Source organism: Rhipicephalus microplus, chromosome X (genome assembly GCF_043290135.1).
Source record: "Rhipicephalus microplus isolate Deutch F79 chromosome X, USDA_Rmic, whole genome shotgun sequence".
In the NCBI taxonomy this organism is placed as follows: Eukaryota; Metazoa; Arthropoda; class Arachnida; order Ixodida; family Ixodidae; genus Rhipicephalus; species Rhipicephalus microplus.
In genome coordinates, this window is record NC_134710.1 from 44,366,281 (window position 1) to 44,386,019 (window position 19,739).

The 19,739-nt window shown below is 45.5% G+C and overlaps 1 protein-coding gene across 1 annotated transcript in view; it reads left to right on the forward strand.

Moving 5' to 3' along the window:
* LOC142775075 (uncharacterized) overlaps positions 1–19,739 on the forward strand; it is a 600,362-nt gene that overhangs the window by 355,356 nt on the left and 225,267 nt on the right. Inside the window, exon 3 of the mRNA XM_075876394.1 lies at positions 4,353–4,383. Coding sequence (XP_075732509.1) covers positions 4,353–4,383 — 31 coding nt within the window. The remainder of the gene's footprint in view (positions 1–4,352; positions 4,384–19,739) is intronic.

Sequence of the window (19,739 nt, forward strand, 5' to 3'; positions counted from 1 at the left end):
ATCGTCACCTACACCCTTCTCAGGCCCAAAAGCACCCTTAGAGCCTATTTTAGGGTGCTATCGAGGCAAGCACCCAAACAAATGGGTGCTTTTTTTCAATCGACCATTTATGGGTGTTAAAGGGTGTTGCAAAGGGTGCTTTCTCGTAAAAGCACCCTTTTTACACCCTTTTGGGTGTAAAAATTTTTACTGTGTATATACATATATGTATACATATACGTACATCTGAGACGCAACACCTAAATGTTTAATTATATTTTTTCAGTTTCCCTTTATTGAGAATTCTTTGAAACATACCATTACAATGTTTTTAGTTTAGTACTCCTTCAATTACACAATCGGTGACTAGAAAAAAATACGCGCAAATATATGCAGATAATTTTTTTCAAATATATATGCCATAAGGGTGGTTTCACAATCTACGCCTTCATATATACATAAGTCTTAAAAAATGATGTACACCCTAGTAGATACTGATGATTCGTTCAAATGTATACATTAAGAGTGGTTTTTGTTTTGTATTTCTCGATGTACAAGAATCAGTCACGAGAAATTATGTACACACAAACGTATGCAGGTTTTTCACATACAACTTTAGCGAATATACCTGATAAAACCAATACAAAATGGGAAGCATAATAAGCTAAAAATGAACACAAAACTCTGCAAGGACACACAAAAAACAAAAGAAAGAGGCAATGCACAATTATAGCCAATGAAACAGCTGGGTGATTCCCCGCCGAATGTCCTAGCTATATTGGCAGCCATCTTAAATATATTTGAAAAAATTTCAAACTTTCTGGAATGTCGTCTGGGTGTAGTTTGTAAAAAAGCAAATAGAAAATTGCAAATTTACGCCTAATTCTTGGAAGCATAAGTGGCAGAAAAGTTGCACTTATAGTACTGAGCTTTAAATACCTTCACATAAGCACATTTACATAACATGCAAACTAAATTAGGTACAGAAAGAGTGGTACTTTTAAAACAATTTTTTCTAGAAACACGCAAATGATTTTCTAAGAATTTAAGAAGGCAGCCATGTGACCAAAAATTGTTCTCTCTGAAATATTATAGCAGTTAACTGTTTTCAATGCATTAAATCAGCGCAATTATTTTCAAGTACATTTCAGATGGTCATCGAAAAAATGGGACATTTGGCATAGAATAAGCCAGCTAGAAGTCAGCAAAATAAAAATACTTTACACAAATAACATTACTTGATAATTTCAAAAAAGTAGTTCAGGAAATATGACACTAAAAGTTTTGGCACCCTAGTGCCTGAACAACTTTGTTGACAAACTTTGTAGCAACAGCTCTCGGTGAGGTCTTATTGATGCCGAGAAAAAGTCGCTCGAGCATGGTGGTTGTATTGAAGGCCTTGCGGCCATAGACAATATTGAAAACAAAAAATGCACTTATCAGCGCAGTCGCTCCATCTTCCGCATTGCTGACACGGAAGACTTTTGGGTCATCCACGTGGAGGTGGAGGACCTGAACTTGTGATAAGCTGGGGCCGGAGTATACTACACAGGGCGTCAGCGGCACTGTCTCGTCCTGTGATGAGAGCTAATATTATTTCTCATGAAAGGATGTTCGTCCTGTTTTGGCAGCACCTTACATGAAGAATTTGTAGTGCCTATTTTATAAAACGGCGTATAAATGACATTATACAGAACTTAAGCCATACAATCCATACTTTCCAATAATTTCATGTGGTCTAGATAAGGTACTTTTCTAGCCTATAGCTACTTCTCGAATTGAGGTGAAGTGTAAGACTACAGCTTAAGAATGGCACTAACAAAAGCCTGAACTGACCTTAGAATCAAATTCCTAATGCACTAATGAGCCCGTGTAAAACATTTTTTCAAATTACATTGTTCAGAACATGCATATAGTATTATTCAAAAGCGCAAGACTTATATCTTCATGTACAAAGAATGAAAATATGGCAGATTTCTCTTTCACATGAGATGAAATTATCTTTAGGGTGGCCAGAGCAAAGAGGTCTGCAAAAAAATTTAAAATTTATTGACTTTGATCACGCCTCGAACGATTCAAGGAACAACTCAGTAATCAGTACAATTCTGACTGCCTCCTTAGAGGCATCTAAAATGAACAATTTCCTTGTTCTTTCTACCACCAGGAAGCTCCATGGCAAACTATTTAACAATTGACGCTGTGCTTGATGTTTGCGTGCTCTCTAAGCCCCGAGCTTCAAACGTGTATTTTATGCGCTTGATCTGACAGCAATTCGCATCCACATTTCAATCACTTTAACTCATTTTAATTTGATGAAAGATGTTATAGGTCGTCCAATTTTCAGAGAGTTTTTGTAAATTTACGTCTGGTTCGAAGTACGTGACCTTCCTGTTCCAGTCGCGTTGCAGCCATAAATTCTTGTAAGACGTCATCATGACCCACCACACGTTTGCGTGCCAGAGAAAGAAGCATATCAATTCCGAGCTTGTTTTTTTTCTTTTCCATCAATTCCAGTCATCCTTTTGAAGTCTGAAACTAACTGTAAAAAACAATGAAATAGTACTTGAGCAGTTTTTCAGCAAGTACATAATTTGGACTACACTTTCACTCCACAACAACATAATGCAGCAGTGTGACACGCCCCACAGTTGTGGCCACATATTTTTTTTTTCGCCTTCACCTTTTTGATGACAAGTAACAGCGCTAACAAAGATCAGACAGCAAAGGCTCGACTAAAAAACTGCGGAAAACTGGTACAATGATCATTTTTGGAACAGTCACCCTAAGCAAAATCATTGAACTGACAACAGCGCTGGAGGAAACGTTTCGCAAGCAGCACTTTGTTGTTGTAACCAGTCGCTGGCTTGACAATAACAAGGAAGCCAGTAAATTTGTTTCGGATTGAGGAATACATATTATTTTCAGTTAATGCACGACATGGTGCGAATGACTCTTTGGTGTGAATGCAATGTCGTGCTCTTAAATTTCTCACCTTCTTTTGTAAAGCCTAGTATCACTTACAAACAGGACATGCATATTAGATAGCTAGAGTTGTTTCTTGGGCAAGTTGGTATACTTCGCATGTTGCCTTGCCCTGCCTATTATTTCACTGTTTTTATGTGACGCATATACAGACAAACATTACATTAGTAAAATTGCAAAGATAGCATATATTGTAAAAATTTTTTGAAGCATGAGTATGTAAATTGCCCTATAAGTTTAGTGAATTATAAGTGTTACACATTGTTCTTGCTTAGTATAAAACGTCCTTACTTAATACAGAAACATAATTCGCAATGAGGAGACAAACGAGCCCCGCCGCAGTGGTCTAGTGGCTAAGGTACTCGGCTGCTAACCCGCAGGTCGCGGCATCGAATCCCGGTCGCTGCAGCTGCATTTTCGATGGAGGCGAAAATGCTGTAGGTTCGTGTGCTCAATTTGGGTGCACGTTAAAGAACCCCAGGTGGTCGAAATTTCCGTACCCCTCCACTACGGCGTGTCTCATATTCATATGGTGGGTTTGGGACGTAAAACCCCACATATCAATGACGCTCTTAGGAGTGCCGTTATATCAGGAAGTTTCGTCACGCGACAGATTGCTAATGTTGGCGTTTGGATGAGATACGCTTCTTGATACGGGGGCCCACCACATCCTGGGCACCACTCTTTACAGTGTGCTCAAGCTCCACAGAAATGATGCTAGCCACCACAGAAATCGTATCGGGAGAGAGCGATCGCGTTTTATGACCCATGCTTAAGGTCACGATGTGTGCCAACGAAGCTTCTATTCTCCGGGCCATCACTCTCTGCGTGGCTTCAATTGCAGTCGTCGGGACGAGGGAAGAAGAGAAAGCGATTGAAGCGTGTGACAAATCCATGTGACCCCGCCCGTTCTTGACAAGTTCAAAGAATTTTTGAGGTTGTCTACTCGTGAGCTAATATCTCCAATACTGAGGTCAATCGATGATTCCTTGAAAAGTGCTTCAGAAACTTTTTAAGAGTTACATAGTCAAAACCGGCAGCTAATCTGATGTCCGTCTGCCAGTTCTCGTGCTCTGCAGGTAACTTCGCTTCATTCTCGGTGAATGAAATGCTAAAAGACTCCCCGTGCACGAAATTCTCTGGGTTTACACGCACAGCACCGATCCCCGAGCTGATATACCACGGTGCCTTAACTGTGGCTTCAGATCGTCGTATCTCGTCCAGGCCAAAACGACTCAACGTGGCATGGAGGGTGATATTGCTACAACATTATTCAGCTTTGTTAAATAAATAAATAAATAAATAAATATATATATATATATATATATGTGTGTGTGTGTGTGTGTGTGTGTGTGTGTGTGTGTCTCACCCTATTCATTGCGTTTGCGCAGGTGGCATCGCCAAACCACAAGCCAAACAGAAGTAAGTACACGTTTATTTTTATTCGGCTTCTACATTTACAAAGCAAACTTCTTCTGATGCTCTGGAAGAACAGTTTTAAACATTGTAGGAGAAACTTACAAACACCCTGAAATCGAGGCCGTTGTACACTTGGGCCACTATGTTAGAGCTACAAGACGGTTCATTATGTTCATTCCTCCTACAACAATAAAATAATACAAAAAGTAATAAAGCGCGAACACTAAAAGCGGGTTTAGGCTGGGCTATATAACTTCTGAGTGAATCCTATCACACATTACAGTTCCTGTTTCCATCTTTCCAGGACATCTTTTGTTTTTCGTCTGTGCTGTCACCTTTTATGGCAGATCGTAACTAACACCTAAGATTGGGAACTGTTTTGCATAGAAAGGCTTGAACATGCCGCTGAGACGTGTTCGTGACCTTGCTTTTGAGGAAGATAAATTGTCTTGAATAATCCGCAAGAAGAGTAATCTTTGCCATGAGTGAGTGCTCCACGGGCCATCATTTGTGCGGTTTACTTCCTACCGTTGAGGAAGACGGTGAAGCCCACGTTGCAGTGATTTATTGCAGTTTTCCTCTCTAAAATGGGCGAACATGAGCCCCGCTGAAAGGGCGGATGGCTGAGGCGATCTTTCAGGACATCTTAAGACAACCTGCACCACTTTCCTCCGGGCTGTGCTCGGTGTATCCTAGCCACCGGTCGTTGCCTGTGGCTCCTCCTTCTGGCTCTCCGCGTAGCTTGTGCGGAGATGAGAAACGGCACCACACGTAGAGGATCCAGCGGCCCCAGCTCGCCACCTGCGTCCAGCGATTGGCCATCGCCGCGGGAGTAAGTCCCGGCCGGCGCGCCAGTCCCACGTCACCGGCTTGACGGATGAGCAACTTCCCCGCGATTTCCTCAGCCCGCGAGGCTTTCTTGCTCCTCTTTCCGCCCGCTGAAAAGATGTGGTCGTGCTGCAATCCCGTGTGTTGTTTCTCTTGGCACCCATGATGCAGGCTGCATGTATACAACTCGCTGTTCTGAAATCACCGAGCGATGCTGCTTCGTCTTTTTCTGTACTTTTGTCATCACCACCGGTGCTGGCGATTTTCGGCTTTGTACTATTCACCCTAATTCGGGTGATGGTGTCTGTATATAACGGAATATAGTCATGAGAAATTGAATTCATTTTGCTGCCTCTCGGCTTTGACCGACGCGGTAAGAGGCTAGGCGTGAAACACGCGCTGTATAATGTTGCCGGCGCCATGTTCCCGGCGGCTCAATAAGCGCACCAGAAGCATCGGCCGTTTGGCGCGCGTACAGCGGCAGAGCTAGGCGGGAGGAAACGGAGGACGCGTGTGCTGTTTGCAACGGTAGATGCGCGCCCTCAAAGAAACATGCCCTTCTCCGCCTCTTTGCACCGAGACGCCAGTGCACGCAAATTGAGTTGGTACCCTGTTTGCAGACGTGCCGCCGTTTTCCTTCTCGCCTTCGATCCTCCCAGCTTTCGTCGATGTGTCCTCGCCTCCGGCTGCCTCTCCCGCAGTCTCTAGATGTTTCCTCTGCCACCCCCTCGCTGATTGGATGATTGCGTGTGTGGGTCTCGCGTAGCCGAATACTTGCGCGCTGTGTACTCGTTCGGCTGTTCGGTTCCTTTTGCGCGATCGTTTGCCTCTGCCTCTTCGTCATTTCCTCTTCTTTTTAAAATGAACGAGTTCGCGTGCCTTATTTGTCACCGCAACCATTTTGTTGACACTTGCTCGGCAAACACTCTGCCTACTTATCAGTTTGGAATAAATGCTGAATAAGATTATTTTGGTTTTGTACGATGAGAACGCGCGTCACGAAAGTTACTGCCACAACTGATCTTGCGCTGAAAGCTTCATCGAAGGCGGGACGTCTCGTGATTCCGCCCTGGTACGGTGAGGACTCAACGGCAAGTTCCTTTGGGCTCTACTCGGACGAGGAACTGGAGTGAGCGCATGCATACGGACAACACTGTTGGCATGGGGCTCGAAATGTTGCTTGAGCAACTTCCTCTAATAATGAATATTATGCTGTGCAGCCATTCTGAAGCGCGCTAAGGCGGGAAGTGGAAATTCTTTTTGAAAATTTTAAAATCTTGAAATGGGCAGCGCGGATGGATGGGAAAAAAGCACCATTTGAAGCCATGCCTCAATTTTGATGGCCACAATGTTGTAGCCCACAGGGCCCGAATAAACAATGGAAAAGGCTGTTGCTCCAGAACTATTCGTGAAAAAAAAATAGATCCCAGAAATTTTTTTGTAGTTGGATATACAACGAATATGGCCAGTCAAGAAGAATCAGCACTAGAAAGCAGCGATAAACTTTTTAACGTGCAAGTTATGATTTATACAATGACAATATATTTCTCCTGCATTATAGCTACACTGAAACCAGACGTTAGTCATACCAGTCTCATACATATGTTCTTCAAAAGTAGCTAAGAATAAATTTGGAATGCTAATGAAGTAACAAAAAAAAAACCTTCCTTACTTATTTTATAGTTACCATAGAAGAGAATAGCGAGAGATAGATAGAAATGCACTGTGTATGGAGTGAGAACATACCAGCGTAAATAGGTTATTAAACTGAAGAAGATCGATCGATTGATGATTGATATGTGGGGTTTAACGTCCCAAAACCACCATATCATTACGAGAGACGCCGTAGTGGTGGGCTCCGGAAATTTCGACCACCTGGGGTTCTTTAACCTGCACCCAAATCTGAGCACACAGGCCTACAACATTTCCGCCTCCATCGGTAATGCAGCCGCCGCAGCCGGGATTCAAACCCGCGACCCGCGGGTCAGCAGCCGAGTACCTCAGCCACTAGACCACCGTGGCGGGGCGTAAAGCTGGAGAAAATCACCCAACAGATGAATACTAAGAATAATAAACACTAAACATATCCATGCACGCCATGGTATTGTACAATATGTTAAAAGTATAATACTAATGCAGCATTCATTAATTGAAGCTCAACTAAAAGTAATTACAAAGTTTACTGAAAAATCAAGACACATACCATCAAAGAAGAAAAGTTAAGGACAGAACAAAAAGGGCGTCGCTCTCAACTAACTTCATTATCAATGGCGCCCCTTCTGTAGGCGTAAGGGTTTGGCGGGTTACGTTAAGGCAGCTGTCTCTCCGCCGTAGTCCACATAGTCGACGTTCCCCAGTGAGAAGACGAATTCTTAGAGACGGAACGTAAGGTTTATTTACGTGGAGAAAGAGAACTGGGCAGCTATTTTGTACAAATGTCTTCAGCCTGTATGGCCCGTCGTTTCCCAACACGGTGGTCTGAAGAAGGCGGTGACCTCTGCTGCCGCAAATCGGGTGACTTGAAGTCTCAGCGGTTCACCCATCTGAAAGGATGCAGTCATTGTGACGCTCGTTTGATGAGAAACATGGGTGAAAAGGTACAATGGGTAGCACAAGCGCACCACACAATGCTGTACGCAGCCCATGCTTTGAACACTGTTCTGAAATGCAAGCGATTGATTGATTTGTGGGGTTTAACGTCCCAAAACCATCATATGATCATGAGAGACACCGTAGTGGAGGGCTCCGGAAATTTCGACCACCTGGGGTTCTTTAACGTGCACCCAAATCTGAGCACACGGGCCTACAAGATGTCCGCCTCCATCGGAACTGTAGCCGCCGCAGCCGGGAATCGAACCCGCGACCTGCGGGTCAGCAGCCGAGTACTTTAGCCACTAGACCACCACGGCGGGGCGAAATGCTAGCGAGGGAGCAAAGTCTGGAGAAAGGGGAAAATTGAGCATCTTTGTGGAGAAAAATGCCGCTGACACGAACGTCAGCACTGGCCCATGGTTCTGGTGCTGGATTCCTGAGAATTGCTACAGTGACGCCATCCCACGCTGACGAACAGTCGGTGCTTTGTTGCGACCACGTGTAGGCGATCATGGCTGTGTTGAGACGTTCATTCCATGAGAACTGCAACAGATATCCTGTCCCACACGGTTCAACCCCGCTGAACAAAGGATTGTTGGCGAAGCCCCCGTCGGGTGCCCCGTAACCAGAGCACAGCGAACTGCCTGACCCACCTGCAAGACAGTGTCCTGCTTCGTGCTTCGAACCAAGCACCGATATCGGAGTGAGAGCATCCTTGCAGATAGGTTCACGCACAATGACGTCTGCCACGACGAACTGCAGAGCCAAATGTAACAGTCCTTAGTTTTTATTTCTTGATGGTACACGCCTTTTTGTACTTCCGTAAGCATGTACGAACAAGCCCAGCAAAAAGTTTTATGAATACAAAGCACACACATTATGAAAAAACAAATAAAACGTGGCGAATTCCTCTATTTAGGAATTGGTATAACACGAAAGTGAAACTTGTCCTCGCAGAGGTAGTTGACCGTTCATTGTGCATATTTTCGTCGTCACAAGGTCGAAGTAATGAATGCTACAGCAACAAGTTGCAATGTCAAGCGAAGAACGGCCAGCAGCTCGAAACTTGCAGCGCATACCTCAAACAGAAAGCAAGCACGAAATGAGCATATACACAAGATGAGCGGGGACAAACAACTGTCACAGCTCGACACTTGAAGCACGCTGCTCAAACAGAGGGAAAGACGCCCGCAATAAACGCGCAGGTATATACAGGACGAGCACGGACAACTGTCACACTTGTCACTTCGTGTTCCTTTCGTGTAGCGCGGCCGTGGTAGCGAGCAAAGTGAGGTTCGTACTTTTTAACCACTGCATTTTCAAAGCAAACTTGCGGTAGAAGCACAACAGGTACAAAGCACCCAAGTGCCGAGATAAGCACACGCGCGAGTGAGTTATCACACTAGAGAACATACGCACTTTGACCACGCCGTGTGGAGCCGCGCGCGCACAGCGACTCGCGGGGTGACACGGCACGACGACCTTTTGAACGCACGCGCCCAAAGCGCGCTCGTCGTGTGGTCTCACTAGCGATGACGACAACGTGCTGAAGTTGGCGAGGACCGCCAGTGGTACAAGGTGTATACAAATGGCTCGTCGTTAACGGGTTGGAGAAGGTTCGCTTAGCGGCTTAGTCGTTAGCCGGAGTTTGCTGGTTCGACGCCCAGTGTCTATATACGGAACTTTTTTTGCGATATCAATTATATGGACACTCTCGGCTGGATTTTGCCACTGTCGCGACCGTCACTCAATATATATATATATATATATATATATATATATATATATATATATATATATATATATATATATATATATATATATATATATATATATATAGGTATGGGATATGGCACAACGGGAGCGTTGTCAACAAGGATAAATATATTTATCCTTGTTGACAACGCTCCCGTTGTGCCATATCCCATACCTTCACGAAGACTAACTGGCCCATTGAATTATTACTCGCACTATATATATATATATATATATATATATATATATATATATATATATATATATATATATATATATATATATATGTAAACACAAAAATAATCTAGAAAAAGAATTCGGCACGCGGCATCGAACGCGGGACCTTTCAAACGTGAGTGCGAGGCGTTAAACACTAAGCCACGAGAAGCACGCCGCTCATCGTTCAAACGGCAAGCTAGTTAAATCTACCACTTACCACTTGTGACGGGCATCTTTGGGGGGACTATCATGTTTTCAGCATTATCAGCAAGATGGCGCAAGGAGCGCGCGTCGCCACATATAATATATGAAAGCGCACGCAGCTGTGTGTGCTTTCGTTTTCCACGCGTACTTTGCCCCGCGGAGAGAAGGGGTGCACGCTCACTCGCACACCCTTATATCGTGGTGGGAACGATTGAACGTCTTGGCTGGCCTTGGCTTTTCATCGGAACGATTCTGTGGTAGTTACCGGGTGCACAAAGGTCACTGCAGTCGTTGCACAATCTCCGTGTGTGGAAAGGGCGCGATTTTCAGACACAGCGAAGTAACAACTGAGACGCTTATTCGCAGTCATCTGTACCTGTGAGTACGTTTCGTGGATCTTTTGTGTATGATAAACGCGGGACACGCTTTGATCTTCTTGCCATTCTGAGCATAACCTTCGAATTTCTTGCTATGGCGTTCATTCCTTCGCCTTTGCGGCAAAGCTGTGACTTTTTCTTGTTTTTTTCTTTGGAATCTGTTAGTATATATTTTACAATGTCATAACGGTGACGAAAATACGTCAGTAAAACCATCATGGATCACACCATAAAACACTTTCGTGTTTTACGGTGGGAAGAAAGAAGAAGAAAACATACCAAAAGGAGAAATTGGGTGAACATTATACGTCATTCGTTCTTAAAAGTTATGAGTGACAGCTAGGTGACATTTTTAAAATAAAAGGCACACAACACTTGTAATTTATTGTACAACCCTATATACTTGGAAGTTACTAAAGTTTATTCTGGGGAAAGCCAGATCCGTACACCTGGAGTGTTTTAAAACAGGGGAGTACTCCGCAAAGTGAAGACTAAAAAGGGGCAAGCCGCTTGAGGTGCTGCGATCGGTAGTGTGAAATAGGCCGTCGTTTAAGAGTTGAGCGCAGCTCCACCATATGGGTGTTGTCGCAGAATGCCCGCTTCCCACTCAAAGACCTAGGTTTAAATCGCAGTGGTTTTCTTTTTAGTATCAACTGTAATAGCTGTCTTGGTTTTTCCTGTGTTTACCAAAACTAGCTTCAGTTGCCGGGTTTTGCTATAAAAAAGGCAATTTGTCAGAGGAAAAAGTTCAGGAAATTTTATAATAAGCGCAACTATTTGCAGCGCCATCACACCTCCTGCAACAAAAATCGAAAAGAATGGCTTTTGAGATTTTTGTGGATAAACAATTTGAAACGTGACATCACATTTTACGAAAATCGGTGGCGTTTGTCATCGTTAGTCTCACACGTTTAATCAGCTTATTATCTTCCTTCTTCGTGCTTATGTAGGAGGGTCATGCGCAGGGCTGTGTTTTAGCCCTGAGTTAAATGTACGCACGAACTTTGACAGAGTCATAATTTCTTACGTCAGTGCAATTAGACAATTGACATGTGCTTTCTGCATAATAAATAAGTTGTCGCCCTGTTTCTTGCGTCTTTATCAGGGATAAGAATAACGCTTGTTGTTATCACTGGCTGCTTTTGTGCGTGTGACATATGACAGCAGAGATGAGAAACACGATAAAAAGCACCTTTATCGAATAAAGCTCCGTTAGTAGGTCAGCACAGGCCCTGTTGTACACATGTCTTTCGTCTTCGTCCTTCGTGATGATTACTTCTTCACAAAAGTGAAAATGATATTGAATTATCCTTAATCTAAAAAAAACAAGACACAAGAGTGAAAACAAATAATGGGGAAGCCAAGTCCATTTTACATAACTGCTGGTTTTAAATGACCGAATCGCTGTAGCACCGCTATTGCAATGGCGTTGCGTATTATTGTGTTTCCATAGCACTGAAAAGTGCTTTGCTGAAATGTTTATGGTAACCAGAAAGAAAAATCAGCCTGATATTATTGTTTGCGTCGTTATTTATTTGTACATGATACACTAGGTACCGGTTTGTTGGTGCAATCATCCTCTGACCATGACGTCGACTTCGATTAGTCTAATAGAATGCGTAGCTGGGGTAGTCGGTACATTTTCTGAAAATAAAAGCATAGCGCGAACAGACGGGACACAAGTGACATGAAGGCGGGACGGGCTTCCGTCCCGTCTTCTATCTTGTGTCCAGTCTGTTCGCGTTCTGCTTTTATTTTACATCAGTTACTTTCATACAACGCAAAAGTCCCGTAATTTTCTTGTGAAAAAAAAAAACCATAGTTTGATTCTTTGGTAAGAAATGGCTTGGATATGTGCATGCGTGCATAAACGACAGGCGTTGCACACACGGTCTTTCTCAGGGCCTGGAGTTGAAAGATTCTATGACGTCTCTTTTGTAAAACGACAGACGACGCTCTGGAGCCTGGGAGTTTCAGTGGCCACTTCTGCTCCTTTTCTGCTTTCCGTGGGAGAACACTGGCTCGAACTTGATCCCCTCGTACCTTTGTCTCGTCCGGGCATAGAGTGGACGGGCTCTTAAGCGGCTGCGCATTAAGGAAGCTCTTTAAAGGAGATGCCCCCTAATGATAGCTTGAAATTACTGCTAGGCTACGAGCTTAGGACGCCACTACAGAATAAGCAGCCGGAAAGACCTAGTGAAGCGTGCACAATCACGAAACGTGCTCGCAGAACGCACATGGACGCTCGAATATATCCTTAGAGTAAATGAACGTGACAGCGGCGTTCGCACGGACAATTTATCACGAGGGAAGTTCTCACGGCGCAAGTGCTCAAGTGGTGGCAACTGTCGTCGAAGCTTTAGCACTGAAGCCCAGATTCTCGCCCCTCTAGCGGATTCGTGAGCTGAAATGAAAGCTCTCAGCATACTCATCTTCGTAAGCGTTTGTGGCCATGTAGGAGAGCCCCCCGCTTTGTACGCTCGCTAGGAGATTTCTTGTGCTTAGGCTTCTTAAGAGACGCCTGTGTGTTTCGATAAACATGCCGTGGTTGCCATGCACCAAACGAGAAAGGCACCCTGCCTTCATCGTGGTACGATGCCCCACACAATCGCGCTCGAAACAGCGGCTTGGTGTCTGCTCCAGGTGAACAATGCGCCTTGAATAACACAATTAATTTACAATGAGTTGTGTAAGCATGACGTTGGGCAGGGGAAGTTGCTGAATGCGGAGTGAATACTCTGGCCATGGAACTTTGAATCAATCTTCTTCAAAGAAAGATTGTGTACTTGTCTCACCGAAGGCAAATGTATGTGTCAGTCTAATTACGCGTATTCTCAGCGGACAACCAACCTGAAAGCCCACTACGCACAGTAATCTTTCAGGAGCAAGAATATGAGCAAAGGCCGAGCACCTACGGATCTACCTCGATCAATATGTGGGTCTGTAATCACAGAACTTCACTTGCACGAGTGTTGATTGATTGATTGATATGTTGGGTTTAACGTCCCAAAACCACTATATGATTATGAGAGACGCCTTAGTGGAGGGCTCCGGAAATTTAGACCACCTGGGATTCTTTAACGTGCACCCAAATCTGAGCACACGGGCCTACAACATTTCCGCCTCCATCGGAAATGCAGCCGCCACTTACACGAGTGTGCTAACTTACTCATTTACCAGCATCGGGGCATTCACAATTCACCGTATATAGCAGTCATTCGCCTAAAAAAACGAAAAAAAGTGGTGATTTTCGATAGCGGGTGGATTGATAACACATAGAAGATTTGGATGCAGGCGTGCGAGGGATATTTGTGCTTTTGTCTCGAAAGCACTTATACAGCAGATTTCCACCTAATGCTGTTTTCTGCATAAAAATTATCTAAGTCACAGGTGCTGCGGGGAATCGATGTCTGCTCCATCGATTCCGCCGAATGAGACTCGATGCATCGTGCAACACGCCAGGCGAGTGCTGTTTCTATTTCACCACCACAGCATGGGGACGTCATCACTTGTGCCGACCAATCAGCACCCTGCCCTCACCTATATATGTACGTCACTGCGTGCGCAAACAAATCTCTCAGCAATACTACATCTGCTCCCAATTTCATCATTCTCATCACGTGAATTTCTTCTTTAGAATCCAACGATGGAAGACACAAAAGTATCAAAAGTATCAGTATCAAAAGCTATGCACCTGCACTAAGGAAGCTTTTCTTGAGAATTGAGGAAGCGTGTTGATAAAACTCGGTGTAGTGCTGTAAACAAAGCGCACGTATAAACTTGCTTGTTTTTGCTGAGTGGCTAAGCAATAGGTACAAATTCGGTAGCTTCCGCAAAGTTGAAAGGTCTTTACATATTTAGCAATCTGCGCTTAACAAATGTGTTAGCAATACGTCAGAGGATAGGGCACTGGTAGGGTAGAATAATTGTAGACTATATAAAACAGATGAATATAAGTACCAGTAGGGGTTAAAGCTTCCCCCACGATGGTACATGCACAAGATGGTGTCAACGGCAAACCGTCGTCGTCATTGGATGTGAGCGAAATATCAAGATAGATGCAAATAAACACTAAAGAATTTTTTACTCGAGCGAGAATTGAACCCAGACCTTCCGCGTAGCCAGAAGGCGTTCTACCACGTGGTTACGCCAGTGCTTGAGGCTGATGCGGAAAAATTCTACGTACTATTGTGATGCAGTGCAAGGAGTCTCCTTAACGCTTGTAATATTGAGTGGAATAAGTGGAGAATCTCACCAGGCGTGAGAAATTATGAACTGCGCAATGACTGCGTAGTTTAAAGGCCTAGCCATAACGAAGAGCTGAGGCATAATTAAGCACCATCATAAGTAACACCACCAACGCAGTGAAAAGAAGCGCAGTTACGTCTGCTACCTTACGGACGTGTACCATGCGTATACCCAATTGGCAAAAGAAAAATTATGACGTAGTGGGCAATGCGCAACTGTGCGTGCAGTCTATAGGTATTCTATAGGATAGCTTGAAATGGCCTACGTACACAGACGTTCCTGTCCTTATGCACCACGGTTGACGAGTCCACAGAGAAGCGAAGGCATTCTGATGAAGGAGAAGATGCCAGCGCTGCCTAACTATACTACCACGATGTAAATTTTAAAGCCAAACTCAAGAGTCTCCCAATTTTTTAAAAGCGTGCCAAGCGTGTCAATGTGCCAAACCATCAGCTTTGTATAAGACGCGCTTGCGTCCATCAATGGCATTCGTAAGAATTTTGTATGCCACCTGATGATGCATGCACCTGTAGCATGGTAGTTGGAACATAAAGCTGAAGGCCGAAGTCCAAATCGAGCCTTTTGAGCTTTTTAACTGTGTTATTTACTTACAAATACCATTTTATCACCGTGACCACCTTTTCGTCGCGCACACACCGTTGCGATCGCGTTCACATCGTTGGCTCCAGATGCACTGTTCGAGGAATTTTTTTTAGTGCTTTGTGCTAGCGCTAACGCAATGAAATGTTAAGGCAGGTTAAAAAAGAATTAGACGTGCTTTAAGCCCAACTAGGGGAATGACCAAAGACTTGGCACGAAACAGGGGTGGTCAGGTAGCGTAAGTAGCATCAATTGGTTTCAAAGCTAGTGATTGCATGTTTCTGAATTCTTCAGTGTCATAACAAAGGCTGCTTAGGCATTCTAGCGCGGTAGGTGAAACAACGATGCACCGCTACTTAGACTAATGCGAGGCACTCAGGGGAACCTGGAAGTGTCTGAGGTGGTAAATGTTGGCGCTTTTCAGTGAGGTTTTCACTGGAATTGTGGTTACTCCTGTTCAGCGTATGAAAAGCGTTTTGCCACTGAGCTTCTTGCAGTGACATTAATGATTCGATAGTATTACGCATCTTAATTCTTACACAGGTCATGTGTATGCTCAAAAAAGAAACAACCTTTAAACACTTCGCTTATAAGGTTCAGTGTCAACTTGCTACCTACAGCAACTTGGCAACGAAAGCCACAAAGAAAAGAAAACGAAGTATCGTTGCTGAGAGAGCTTTAGCTTGAGTATAGGAAAACTCACAATTTGCTTTACTAGTCACCTTTCAATCATTCTTACCGCTTATGCAGTACAGTTTGAGCGATGGCATGAATTCCATGTACACCATAAAGTCTTAGAGCTTGGAAAGTAGCAAGACTACCGGAGCGCGTACGTGTCCGCCCTCTATTACCATCGCGCATCGACACGACTTTTTAACCTTCATCGACAATCAGGCATCTGAACATTTCCCCACCCCTGTCAAGCAACCCCACATGAAGGAAGGCCAAACATTCTAAAGCTCTAATATTATCTGGGGTTTTAGGTACCGAAACCTAGATATGATTATGAGAGGCGTCGTCGTGAAGGGCTCGGAAAATTTCTTCCATCTGGTGTTCTTTAATGTGCACTGGCATATCACAGTACATGGGCCCATATCCAATTTCGCCTCCATTGAATTGCGACCGCTGGGATCGAACCCGCGACCTTCCGGTCAGAGGCCAAGCACCCTAGCCACACCGTGGCGGACCATGTCGAGGCTCTTTCATCCTGATAAATGCTACTAAGGTGCACCACACTGTAAAAAATACATCTGGAGTAGCAAGCCAGGTGATAAATCAGGTTAATAACCTTGGTGATACAATTACCAAGTGATATATAATAAAATATTTATACGATGAACCAAGTAAGGTTGTTATCTAAATGAAACAGCTGCACTCAGTTTTCATCCACTCTTTTCAATGATATTGTCACGGGGTCGTGATGTGGCCGAAGACAGGAGACTTCGTGTTGGGATTTAACTGTTTATTTGGGCGAACCTGTGCCCGGTAAACGGAAAGTCCAATTACAGCAGCAGTCTCGCACAGATAGCAGTCTCGGACTGATAGCGGCGAACGCAGCGTCGGCCTTCGATCAACAACTGACAAGCGGTGAAGCGCGTCGGCATTTATACTCTTGCCGTCGAATGTTCTAGCGTTATCGCTGGCGGTGGCGTAGGTTCGAGAACAATCTGTATCGTTCGCACAGTGGGCGTGATCTTATCGAAATGATCTACTACAGTCCGGAACCTTCTCGAAAACTGCAGGCGCGGTTTGCGCCGAGAATCGTGTGGTATTTTGGGACGATAACAAAAACTTGGGAAATGAAACGTGGCATTGCCCCCCTCTGAAAAAAGGCATCGCCCCGATGCTTTAACTAAAGATGAAGGTACAATAATAATGCAAGAAAGTACAATGAATAAATTACGATACAACAATAATACAAAAAAACACTGTTTCAGTTTGTTAACGCGCATGAAACGGCTTGAGGCGCGCGACATGGACGACTTCAGGTCGCGATCGGCGTCGTTGAGAGTTCGTGATGCCGTCGGGGCCAACCTCGTAATCAAGTGGGCCGAGACGTCGAACCACCCTGTAGGGTCCGAAGTACCGTCGCAGAAGCTTTTCACTTAGTCCACGTCGGCGTATCGGCGTCCACACCCAAACATGTTCACCGGGCTGGTATTCCACGAAGCGTCGTCGAAGGTTGTAACGATGGCTGTCGGTCGTCTGTTGATTCTTGATACGGAGACGCGCAAGTTGTCTGGCTTCTTCGGCGCGTTGAAGGTACTCGCTCACATCGAGGTTTTCTTCGTCGGTGACGTTGGGTAACATGGCATCGAGCGTCGTTGCCAGGCTCCTTCCGTAGACCAATTTGTATGGAGATATCTGCGTCGTCTCCTGCAGCGCCGTGTTGTATGCGAAGGTCACATACGGAAGAATGGCGTCCCACGTCTTGTGTTCGATATCGACGTACATTGACAGCATGTCGGCGATCGTCTTGTTAAGCCGCTCGGTGAGGCCGTTGGTCTGTGGGTGGTACGCTGTCGTCCGGCGGTGGTTTGTTTGGCTGTATGCCAAGATCGCTTGAGTTAAGTCGGCAGTGAATGCCGTTCCTCTGTCGGTGATAAGGACCTCTGGGGCGCCGTGACGTAGGACGATATTTTCGACGAAGAACTTAGCTACCTCGGATGCACTGCCTTTTGGCAGGGCTTTTGTCTCGGCGTAGCGGGGGAGGTAGTCGGTAGCTACCACGATCCACTTGTTTCCGAAAGCCGACGTCGGGAACGACCCCAGTAGGTCCATACCGATCTGCTGGAAAGGTCGGCAAGGTGAATCAATTAGCTGCAGAAGTGCCGCTGGCCTTGTCGGCGGTGTCTCGCGTCGCTGACAGTCCCGGCATGTCCTCACATAACGAGTGACGTCGGTGGTAAGACGTGGCCAGTAGCACCTCTCTTGTATCCTCGCGAGCGTGCGAGAAACACCGAGGTGCCCTGCCGTCGGATCGTCGTGCAGGGCCTGCAGGAGTTCTGGTCGCAGAGCTGAAGGCACCACAAGGAGGTACTTAGCTCGAAGCGGTGAAAAGCTTTTCTTTTGTAGAAGACTGTTTCGTAGAAAGAACGACGCAAGTGCGCGCTTGAATACCTTCGGGACTTCGGCGGTCCTGCCTTCGAAGTATTCTATTAGGGCTTTAAGTTCCGGGTCGGCCCGCTGTCGTTCAGCGAAGTCGTCGGTAGTTATCGTTCCCAAGAAGTAATCGTCATCCGGGTCGCCGGGTAGCGGTTGGTCGACAGGTGCACGAGAGAGACAGTCGGCTTCGGAGTGTTTTTTGCCGGACTTGTAAATGACAGTAATGTCATATTCTTGAAGTCTCAGGCTCCATCGTGCGAGGCGACCTGAAGGGTCCTTCAAGGTGGCTAGCCAACACAAGGCGTGGTGGTCGCTCACAACTTTGAAGGGCCTGCCGTAGAGGTAGGGGCGAAATTTCGACGTAGCCCAGATGATGGCGAGGCACTCTTTTTCTGTTGTGGAATAATTTGCGTCTGCTTTGGATAGCGATCGGCTGGCGTAACTAATAACCCTTTCAAGTCCGTCAGCCCTCTGCACAAGAACGGCGCCAAGACCTACGCTGCTTGCGTCAGTATGTATTTCTGTCTCGGCGAATTCGTCGAAATGGGCAAGTAACGGAGGCGTCTGGAGGCGATGTTTAAGCTCCTGGAAAGCGTGTTCCTGTGGTGTTTCCCACTTGAACTCCACGTCGGCCTTGGTAAGGTTAGTGAGAGGATCGGCGATGTGGGCGAAGTTTTTCATGAACCGCCTATAATAGGCGCACAGGCCCAGAAATCGGCGCACGGCTTTCTTGTCAGTGTGCGGTGGGAAGTCGGCGACGGCGGCTGTTTTCCGTGGATTGGGACGAACTCCAGACTTGCTGATAACGTGCCCCAGAAACAAGAACTCCTCATACGCAAATCTGCACTTTCCTGGCTGCAGTGTGAGTCCGGAAGTCTTGATGGCTTGAAGTAGAGCTTCAAGGCGCCGAAGATGCTCGTCGAAACTCGAGGAAAACACGACGACGTCGTCCAAGTACACAAGGTAAGTCTGCCACTTCAATCCTGCCAGTACTGTATCCATAACGCGTTGAAAAGTTGCAGGCGCTGAGCAAAGGCCGAAGGGCATCACCTTAAACTCGAAGAGGCCGTCTGGTGTTATAAACGCCGTCTTCTCTCGGTCTCTTTCATCGACTTCGATTTGCCAATAGCCAGTCTTGAGGTCCATTGACGAAAAGTACTTGGCGTTATGGAGCCGATCAAGTGCGTCGTCTATTCGTGGGAGAGGATACACGTCCTTTCTTGTGATTTTGTTCAGGCGGCGATAATCGACGCAGAAACGTAGGGTCCCATCCGTTTTCTTCACTAACACCACGGGGGATGCCCATGGACTCTTCGACGGCTGGATAATGTCATCCCGCAGCATTTCATCAACTTGTCTCTTCATGGCTTCACGTTCTCGCGTCGAAACCCTGTACGGACTCTGACGGAGTGGTCTGGCATTTTCTTCAGT